General features: G+C 44.5%; 1 protein-coding gene across 1 annotated transcript; it reads left to right on the forward strand.

Moving 5' to 3' along the window:
• Nucleotides 1-1433: 1433 nt before the first annotated feature.
• Nucleotides 1434-5263, forward strand: LOC119306870 (disease resistance protein RGA5-like). Its single transcript, XM_037582979.1, has 2 exons — nucleotides 1434-2257; nucleotides 3264-5263. Exons 1-2 carry the CDS (start codon nucleotides 1434-1436, stop codon nucleotides 5251-5253), a joined length of 2814 nt encoding a protein of 937 aa, XP_037438876.1. The 3' UTR covers nucleotides 5254-5263.
• Nucleotides 5264-11302: the final 6039 nt, after the last annotated feature.

The raw sequence follows: 11302 nt of genomic DNA on the forward strand, positions 1-11302 counted from the left end.
TAGTGCTAGTAATGGAGACACATATTTATGAAAACTATGACAATTTTTCAAAAAAAAAAAGGAACTCCATAGAGAATACAGAAATTGAATACTGGTGGCACTAAATAGTAGTTATGCTTAAGTGGTGATTGGGAAAGAAGATGATAAGGGCATATATGCTGATCCCGGGAAATTCATGGTAGTTATACTCAAGTGGAGGTAGGGGCAGTAGTACGTGGTAGCACTCAAATGGCCGGGGTTAGTTTAGCTAGTTGGTGACGGGTGAGTCCGACCATCGGTAGCTATGCTCACATGCAAGTTCAAGTATTACATGTACTCCCTCTATATTAAAAATTCCTTTTTTTACATACGAATTTGATGATATGCTTTGTGTCACATGCATGCCATATATTATTGTTTTAACCCGTAGGCAAATATTACCTAGAAAAACATATTAGACCCTATATATGGATGGAGTGAGTACGTGCACTACAAAGATGCTCCTGAGAATATACCAGTGCCGAACTGGATTTCCGAAGAACACTATACTCTCTCCTTGCGTCAAGTAATTCGGATCGGAGGGAGTACTAATTGTTGGTGCCCCATGGTGATCGAATGTAATCAATCAAGTGCAATGAATCTGGTTTATTTTTGCTTCCACCGTTCACTGAACTCGTGTTAGTTAATACTTTCTAAATAATCTAAAAGGTCTTATATTAGTTTATGAAGGCAATACCGAGGTGCCCTTCAAATTAGATACACAATGGACTCGTGTGACCCCCCGAGTCGTCAGGCGCCACTGATATTCGTTCCCCCACTCCTCCCCTTCTGGACAATTTTAGAAATTTGCTAACATTTTTTTGACTTCACGAATTCTTGTTGTTTTATAGTGGGCCGGCCCAAATTATTGTTCGTGAGAACTGCTAGTAGGGTTCTCCCTGTTGGAACCCGGGGTCTTAAAGCACACATTATTTTTAACTAATTGGCTGACACTCTGTCCCAGTCGCTTTATGCGCATGCTAATTCACTACTCCCCGTACGTAGGATATATTATCATTGAGCCATCGTTAGCTGAGTTAACCCAAGCTTGCCACTAGATGCAATGTTGTACAAGTGGCCGTTCAGGATGCATTGTTGAAGGCATCTTCTTCTGCTTTGGTGTTGTTAACATGAGTTAAGTATGCTGCATACCGAGGCTCCCTCCGTGTTTTCTCCTGACACGAGCTGTTCTTAATTCGCTTGCACCAAGCCCTAGCTCACCTCTTTCGATGTGGATGCACATGCTAGCGGGTTAGCAGAGCCAAACAAATCTCAAGCTTGCTCACCTTCATTTTCCTGCTAATTAGCTAGCTGCACTTTTCTGAGCTATTCTCTCCACCACTCCAAAGCCCAAATCACACCAGGAACACCCACAAGAGATTGATGCAGTGCAGATACAAAGAGTAGAGAGATCAATGGAGGTCGTGAGTGCCTCCCATGGCGCGTTTGTTCCTCTGCTGGGGAAGCTCACCACCTTGCTGGCCGATGAGTGTGCTCGGCTGAAAGGGGTCCGTCGTGAGATCCGATCCCTCAGATCAGAACTCGCGAGCATGCATGCTGCATTCAAGGAGTATACAAAGCTAGAAGACCCAAATGACCAAGTGAAGACATGGATATCGCTGGTTAGGGAGTTGGCCTACGATACCGAGGATGTCTTCGACAAGTTCATCCACCAGCTTGGCAGCGGAAGCCATCATGGTGGTTTCAAGGAGTTCTTCCGCAAGACCGCTCGTCGTCTCAAGACACTTGGGTCTCGTCGCGGAATCGCTGCCCAAATTGACGATCTCAAAGATCGCATCAAGCAAGTGAAAGAGCTCAAGGATAGTTACAAGTTGAATGATGTTTCTTCTAGTACAACTGGTGTTGCAACTGTGGATCCCCGGCTGCATGCGGTCTTCGCTGAGGAGGCACACCTTGTGGGCGTGGATGTTCCAAGGGATGATTTTGCGAAGTGGATGGTTGAAGAAGGAAACAACTCATCGAAAGCTCGCAAGGTGTTGTCTATTGTTGGCTTTGGTGGATTGGGAAAAACAACACTAGCAAATGAGGTATATCGCAAAATTCAAGGGATGTTTGATTGTAAGGCTTTCGTATCGGTCTCGCAAAAACCAGATATAAAGAAAATTATGAAGGATGTGATCTCTCAAGTGTCATGCCAAGGTCGACCCGCAAAAGATACCAGTGATTGGGATGAAATGAAGTCTATTTCAGAGCTAAGAGTACTACTACAAAATAAAAGGTAACGTCGATCTTTTTAATTTCTCTTAACAAATGTTTCATGCATAGTTCCTGGTGTTTGAGTCACTTATTGTTGACTGTAATATTATCAATTTCACACAGAGAAAACAACTCGATTGAGGTCGCCTTGAACAAGTCTAAGTATCCTAACCACCCAAGCCAGAAAGTTCCGTGTACCTAGCCATATAAGATGCTTAAAATATGAACTATTTTTCATCATGAATATATTTGTGTCGAAATCCTTCATCAATTTGATTGTTTTGCATTTAATAAAGTACTCAAACTTCTAAAAATTTCCATTCCCACATTTAAAGAACAAACTACTAAAGTATGCATTTTTTGCGGGTGTACTAAAGTATGATTATATAGTACTCCCTCCGTCCTTTGAAGAGCGTACTTCCAACTTTGATGGAAAGTCAAACTTTTTTATGTTGACCGTATTTATACAATAATAATAATACATCAATATGTGGGCCACCAAATTTGTAGCATTAGTTTTGTAATAAAAATATTTTCATCATATACCTATTTGGTTTCACAAACATTGATATAATTTTGCAAAAACACGGTCAATATTTGAGATAGTTTGACCGTCCAACTTTGTTGGAAGTACACTCTGTGAAGGACGGAGGGAGTATATATTTACTTATCATCTTCATTTCAAATAGACTCAAGCATTTTAATTGTTTTTCAATACCATAAAGCAAAAAAAAATGTAAAAACAATTAGGGTTGATTGTGACCCGGTAACAAGAAGTGAGTTCTAGTCATTGTTATTTTTTTAATGAAGTTAGCTGGCAACTGTATAGGGAACACATAAGCAATGAACGTAATATAGTTGTTAACCACTCTAGTTAAGTATTATGTGTTGATGATGCGAAGTTGTGCGTAATAAATATTTCATTTTCTTAATAAACATGAAGCAATATTGGAGTTTCATGGCGTGTTTTGACTGTTAAAGCATGATTTCTTATCATAATGAGTTGGCGTAATTTGCTAATTTTATAGGTATCTCATCATCATTGGTGATGTATGGTCTGCGCAAGCATGGCAAACTATCAAGAGTGCTTTTCCAGAAAATAAATGTTCTAGCAGAATTATAGCTACTACACGCATCATTGACGTAGCAAAGTCATGTTGTCCGGGTGTTGATGATCGTGTGTATGAATTGAAACCCCTAAGTGATCTGCACTCCAGAAGATTGTTTTTCAAAAGATTATTTGGCTCTGAGGAACATTGCCCTGTCATGTTGAAGGAAGTTTCTAATAAAATTTTAAAGAAATGTGGAGGCCTACCATTGGCAATTATCAGCATATCTGGTTTGCTAGCAAACCGACCAGCCATTAAGGAAGAATGGGAGAAGGTTAAGAGGTCAATTGGTTCTGCACTGGAGAAAACTAAGAGTCTAGAGGGCATGAGTAGCATACTATCTCTTAGCTACAATGATCTTGCACCTCCTCTCAAGACATGCTTGTTGTATCTAAGTTTGTTTCCTGAAGACCATGTGATTGACAGAGATAGGCTAGTGAGGCGATGGATAGCAGAAGGCTTCATCTCTGAAGAGCGTGGACAGAGCAAGCAAGAGGTCGCAGAGAATTACTTCTATGAGCTGATCAACAAAAGTATGGTCCAACCGGTGGACATTGAGTATGATGGAAAGGTCCGGGCGTGCCGAGTGCATGACATGATGCTAGAAATTATTATTTCAAAATCAGCTGAAGATAATTTTACCACAGTGGTAGGTGGAGGCCAAACCAGTTTGAAAAATCATCAGGGTTTTATTCGGCGGCTATCAATCCAGCACATTGACAAAGATCTGGCATTTGAACTAGGAAATGTTGATCTAAGCCATGTTCGAACTTTGATAGTAATGCCATCATGTTGCATCACACACTTGCCCAGTCTTGATCGGTTTGAAGTTTTACGTGTTTTGGATTTTGAAGGTTGTGAGGATTTAAGGGACTATGATATGAAAGGCATGGAAAAATTATTCCAGCTAAAATACCTCAGCTTTAGGGGCACACGTATATCAAAGCTACCATCAGGGATCTTAATGCTAGGTAATCTGGAGACCCTAGATCTTGAGACTACATATGTGGAAGAGCTGCCTGCTGGAATTACTCGGCTGACTACACTACGTCACCTAATTGGATTTGTGGAGAAGCTACCAAATGGGATAGGGGGCATGAGGAAGTTACAGTTGTTGCCAAAATTTACTATTAGCTCGCAAGAAACAAATGTGTTGGAGGATCTTGGGAACCTGACAAGTTTGGAGGAACTCCACTTGGATCTTGGTGATGATGTATCTTGCGAGGACAAGATATGTGAAAAAGTGGCGTTCCTCTCCTCACTGTGCAAGCTTGGCACCTGCAAGCTCCGTTATTTGGATATAGATGCGTACTGTAGTTCCCTCGACTTCTTAGATTCTTGGTCCCCTCTGCCATCTTCTCTTCAAAGCTTTTGGGCGGTCAACCGCGATTCGTTCACGAACGTTCCGAAGTGGATTACACCTGCACTCACCAACCTTGTGGACCTGTACATCTGCTTAAATGAACTGACGGAAGATGGGCTGCTTACTCTTGGGCAACTCCCATCCTTACTCCGCCTGGAACTATGGCCATTGAAGAAGTTTGTTGGTACAGTCCAAGCCACTTTTTTCCCAAATCTAAAGGTGCTTAACTTCACAGAAACGGAACGAGCATATGTATCGTTCGTGAAAGGGTCTGCGCCCAAGCTTGACGAACTTAGCATGCCATTCAGTGTGTCGGCGGCAAAAGTTAATGGCTTCTACTCAGGAATTGAGCATCTCCATTGTCTCAAACGAGGAACTCACATACAGCTTGATAGCGAAGAAGCAACACTTTCAGACAGCAAGGCTGCAGCAGCTGCCAATCCCAACCATCCTGAAGTTACTTTTTCAGAGGGAGAGAACAATAAAGAGACTGGTGGTAGTGATGAGGAGAAGAGCAAGAAAGAAGGTGCCGCCGATGAGGATTAAAATGCTTACAAACTGGAAAAGGTACTAATACATATTCTGACCATCCCCTCTTTCTTTTTCTAGAACATTTCCTTCACCAAAATTCATCTATATCCCGAGCTGCTTCTGGCTTGTGAAATTCACATGTTATGCTGTTTTCCTTTTGCCGATCCAGGATATGTTGTGCGGCTGCATTGCTCATGCGCGTTGATAACCGGCGATGGCAACGACTAGGCCTCAGGAGGATGGTCACCGACACCGCGTGGGATTCTACTAATTAAGGAAAAAAAGAGACAAAACTACCCCGCTAATCAACGGCTGAGATGATTCAATACTACTCGGTTCCATAGGTAGTATGATGCACAGTAAAAAATCTCCCAGCTAATCGTCTCATAAATCACTTAAGGTACTGAATAATCCAAAAATTTAATAACCCATGTAATAAGCACATTATATATGGCTGAGCAGTGAATCGAAAAAAGTTCAAGAGATATGCTTATGTGTCTCCTCTGCTTTACTACTCTGTTTCCTCTCCTCTGCTTTTAGGCCCTGTTTGTTTGGGCTTGAGCTTTAGCTTATACAGCTTCTAGGCTCCTAAAAGCACAAGCCCAGCCAAACAGCAAAAACCTGGGCCTCAACTTGATAGAAGCCACGATCCAAAATACACTGCGAACCAAAAGCTCCTCCGGACGAGCTTTCCCCGCCCCTCACGCAAATCCCTGCCCTTCCTCTTTCTAGTAATTACAGCGAAAATGCCATTCATATATATATATATATATACGAGGCGCCCCTTCAGAAAATTCCCTCGGATCCCACCCCACCCCATTCCCCCTTTCTGCTCGAGAGAGGGCAGAGGCCAGGGTAGGTCACGCTACGGCCACTGATCTCCGGCCTCTCCGCCTGACGGAGCTCGCCGGCCGGAGCTGGCCACCCCGCCTCCCCGACCCGTCCCCGTTCGCGGAGCTTGCTCCCACCCCTCCTCCCCGCCCCTTGCGACCGAGCGCCGCCGCCATCTGGGACCACACCGCCGGCCAGATCCGACGGCCCTCTAGCCGTCGACGACCACGCACTCTCCCATGCGCCCCAACGGGCCACGCCCTCGTCGCTCTTCCCCAACTCTCCCCTGCTGGTCACCGCTGAGTTCTTCCTCGATTTGTTCTTTGTTGGTCGTTGGATGCATCATAGCAGCTCCTTCTGGATGTATGTGTGTCGATGTATGTAAGGTTGTATATACTTGTTGTAATGTACATAGATGGGTACAGATAATAGATCTTGAGCAATATAATTTCTGGTGAATTTTATTGTCGCATCATTATAGTGAAATTATCGGTTTCTTTGTAGCATCATTGAGACACCCTGTGTATATGTGTGCAGCATGTGCATGTGCAGCATGAATTTTATTTTCAATGGCACTTGTATATATGCACCCATGTATTCCTAATCTTGTCAATATTGCAAATTAACTATAATATCAAAACATTTTTCTGGCTAAATTAGATGTTAAACATGATATTTGAGGTAATATACATCATAATCAAATAAATCATATCAAGTGTTTAAATAACGTCGTCAGCATCAGGGGCATTATAGACATTCACCACCAGCTACAGCCTCACCAGCCGTCCTAAAAAAGTTACCAAACAGGTTTTTTGGTCTTCTCAGCTTCTGCCAGCTCCAACCCGCTTCTCAGCTTCTAGCAGCTCCATCCGCTTCTCGTTCAGCCGCAGCCCAAACAATCAGGGCCTTAGTCTTAGGGCGTGGGGCCCTATGTATGTCCACACTCCACACGAACAGGCCAAGCAGGGTGTTGTGCTGTTGCTCCAATTACTCAGTAGGCAGCATGCAATTTAAATGCCATTAGTTTGCATAATATTTTCTAGATTAGATAACTTAAAAACACTGAAGGAGACACTAGGAACTCTGAATTTCTGCCTAGTATTTTTACTGAACATATTTAATGGTCATTCTGTTTTGAGTAATGAGTATGGATGAGGCACTACTGTTCTGTTAGTACTTAGTATTAACAAATGTTGGAATTTGCTAGTGAGTGGTGTGAGTGGGACTAAAGTTTAGTCCCACCCCGGAAGTTGAGAAAAACTTGCACCTCTTCGTAAGGTGAGTTTTTCTATCACTTTTATTTGTATGAGCATGAGAAGAGGAGACCTACTCGCTTCCCTCGCCATGCCATGCCTCGTCACGACGCGCCGCAGGTTGTGTGAATGAGCCGAGCCGAAGATAGAGTTATACACGTTGTCTATATTTTTGCTGCTCGAGAAAATTAATAAGTCATTAATTAATAATTAACGGACACGTTTATTACTCAGCCGTTTCGATTCTTTTGGATCGTGGGGATGTTACTTGGACGTGGGTTTTTCTCCACGACCAACCCAACCCGCATTATATAGTCAGGTAGACGTCTACCCTAGCCGCCGCATCATATGGTTTCACACCACCGTTCCAGATAATTGCGCCGCCATGCAAGTCTTTTCCATCCCTCCTTTCGGCGTGCACCGGGAGAAGGGACAGCAGGCCTCCAGAACCCCGCCTCTTGTGATCCTGTACGGGAGAGGGGCGATCAGGTTTTGGGGGGGCGCACCCACGCGACTGCTGGCAGCGACGAGTTCTTCCCCGGCCTTGGCAACCTCTTCCTCAACGACATGGGCGACAACATCAACGCCGGCAGTCCTGCTCCCGCTGCACCGTATGTGATCTTGTCCTCCTTGTTCGAGATCGTGCTAGAATTCTTAGTTCTAGTTTGTGCCATAGATATGATCTGTTCATCTACTATGCTAGTCCGCATGATTAGTTTAATCTCTGTTTTTGTCATCATGATTCATTTACTGTTCATTCAAATTAAATCTCGTAGTAATTTGCTCATATACTCAACAACAAATAGGTCAACTATACTTCTTCAATCCTTGCAAGAAGAAAAGAAAAGCTATTAGCGTTATCAAGACGAGAGTTTCCCTTCACTATTGACTCATGGCACAACACAACTATGATTTTATTTTCCTTTTAAAACGAGCAAAGCTTAAAAAAAAATAAAACACTGAAAGTATAAGAAACCTGAAGCAAAGAGAGTAGCCATTGCCAATGCTAAAGGAAAGAGCGAAATCACTAGTTGAGGAGTACTCGTTGCAAAGATTACTCCAATTCCATTGGTTGCGACAAGTGGCACACATGCAGCGCACCACTTGTCGCAACCTGGGAGTTTTCCCATTTTTCATAGATCCGTTCATTAAAAATGTTTTTTCTCTCAAATCGTGCATCCAAATCTCAAACCATTTTCACCGTAGGAATTCTCGCGTCGAGATCTTTAAAACTAGATCCAATGTTGATAGGTTTTGACGAACTTTTTTTCGTAAAAAAGCCGGCCGAAAAAACCCGGATGAAAAAACCGAATCGGGAGCAGGGGTTTTTTCCCTTTCCAAAAGAGGCACGCCCCCTCACGAAATCACAATCGTGCCTCTCGCGGAAGCAAAACTGTGACTCTCGCGGTAGGAAAAAAGAAGAGAAAACGTGTTTTTTCGTTTCTGAGGAGGCACGCCCGCGACTCTCGCAAAAGCACACCCGTGCCTCTCACGGAAGCAAAACCGTGACTCTCGCAAAAGGAAAAAAACATAAAACGCATATTTTTCCGTTTCCGAGAGGCACTGCCGTGACTCTCGCGAAAGGAAAAAAAATAGAAAACACATTTTTTTCTTCCGTTTACGAGAGGCACGGCCGTGACTCTCGCGAAAGCACACTCGTGCCTCTCGCGGAAGCAAAATCGTGACTCTCGCAAAAGGAAAAAAAAAACAGGAAATGCGTTTTTTTTGTTTTCCAGAGGCACGGCCGTGACTCTCGGGAAGCAAAACCGTACCTCTCGCGGAAGCAAAACCGTGACTCTCGCGAAAAAAAAAATAAGTATTTTTCCACGCAAAATTTTTTTTCAGAAAAAATTTGTCGAAAAGCTAAGGAAGAGCGTTGGAAAACCAAAACGTCAAAAAAACAGGAAAAAAACCGTTTAAATAGCCGAAAACACGCAAGGAAAAATAAAAAAATAAAATTCAGAGGAAGCACCCAGAGCGCGACACGTGGCGAATAGCTGAGAGCGCGCCAAGTGCATGCTTTTGGTAGAAGATGGGGTCGTCGTGGCTCTGGTCCAAGATTCCGATGGAGATATCGGCCTCCAAGGCTGTGCGTCTCTCTGCATTGTTGACGACCATGATCAAGATGGAGTCGGCACACCATCTGCCGTAGCCACTGGGGTAGAGTTTGAGGACCAAGCGTCACCGAGGAAGCGAAACTTCGGATCGTGATCGAATGGTGTGCCATAGCCGGCGACGAGCGGCTGGCAACGTTCACCATCTTCATTGGCACTGTAGGTTTTGGTACAGGCTTCTTCTGAGCCAACGCCACCGCTCGGCCCTAGCCATGCCCCGCTGCTGCCTCTTGTGCTTCTTGACGTCGATGACCGTGAGGGTGCACCTCACGAGGATGCTATCCTTGCAGATGCAAGATGTCACCTCCAGCTCCAAATTCTTGACAATCAGGACCACAAAGGGGTGGTCTTCGTGGAGTACGTACTTCACGGGGAAGACGACGCTGTGCTTCGAGGTGCGGTCCAGGATTTCTATGCAGACATTGGTGCCTTCGGCAGTGATCCAGGTCCATGAAAGTGACCGAGACAGAGCCACGGCTAGGTACATCGTTGAAGAAGACACATGGAGACGTTTCTCCTTTCCATTGGTCACCACAAAAGAAGAACGTCCGGATCAGAGATGGCATGGTGGAGTCGGGGGCATCTGCCCTAGTTCGGACTAGCCAAGGATTGCGAAGATGCCTATCGTGGACTCTGACGGCAGCGAGCGGCTCATCATCGTTCCAATGAAGGTCGGTCAGCTGGATTTATTAATCAAACAATCATAGCTGACGATCGTCAGCTGCGGATGCTGCGTCGGATTTGGAACTAGGTTGCTGTAAGACGAAAGGCAGCAAGCGTTTCACTTCTTCAAAACAATTCACGCCACTGCACTGGCTAGGAGCAAGTCGACAGAAAGGTTAATTTGTGTCAGTCAATTTTTTCTGGCCGTCAGATGTAAATCAAACAACGAGATGCTTTCTGTTGGCTTTTCCCAAGGATCGAACACACGATCACACTGCAGCTCAATGGGTCGTGTACGTGCAACTCACTTCGACATATACGAACTAGCTGTAGCACTCGATATCTCGCCGGCGCTTACGCAAACACCGGGACCAGAACACACATATACGAACGCAGCAACTCAAAGCTGAAGTATTGCCTAGGCTGTACATATATACACGTACCAGCCAGGGCACAAACCGACTCAACCTTGACAAGTTTTACGAAAACTACTAAAACACGTACATGTACTAGTATAGCTAGCTAACTCGTACACGGACACTTTCCTAAATCAATCAACCGACACGGCTATGCTATCCTAACCAAACTCAGCTATAGGACAAGTTTGGATTACCCAACATTCACCTCCTAATTCAAACACTCGACTCTTTACACCACGAGTACGCAGACGACGCTCTATTCATCTTGTCACGCCGGCTGCCTCCGGTGACGCGACTTACCGGATCACAACTTCGCTCTTCTTGCAATGATGATCACCACTTCATCATCATCTTTTCTGTTCATGCCGACTTGTAGACTGGACCAACGATTACCCGGACTACCAGCCACGCTGCCACATCTTAGCGTGCTACATGCAGACTAAACGCATAGCCTCATGCAGGAACTCAACTTAACTGGTGCGCGTTCATCTCCACATTGATCTTCGTCCTCCATCAGTTGCTTGTGCACGGGGAGACACATCTCTTCACCCGTCACATCTTCACATCATCACTTTGTCGTTGGTGCTACAACTTACCAAACGACACCTCCTGTCCAGCGGCAACTGTCCAGCGGCAACGCAACTCGCCATATACGTGCAACTCATCTCCACCGTATATGAACTCGCCGGAACTAAACGACCACAAATGGAATGTAAGACACGAATTCCTTTTTCCGCCAAGTCTCACTCGCAATTCTCCTCTGCCAGTGACGCATCTCAACTGC

The sequence above is a fragment of the Triticum dicoccoides genome, chromosome 5B (assembly GCF_002162155.2).
Source record: "Triticum dicoccoides isolate Atlit2015 ecotype Zavitan chromosome 5B, WEW_v2.0, whole genome shotgun sequence".
NCBI lineage: Eukaryota > Viridiplantae > Streptophyta > Magnoliopsida > Poales > Poaceae > Triticum > Triticum dicoccoides.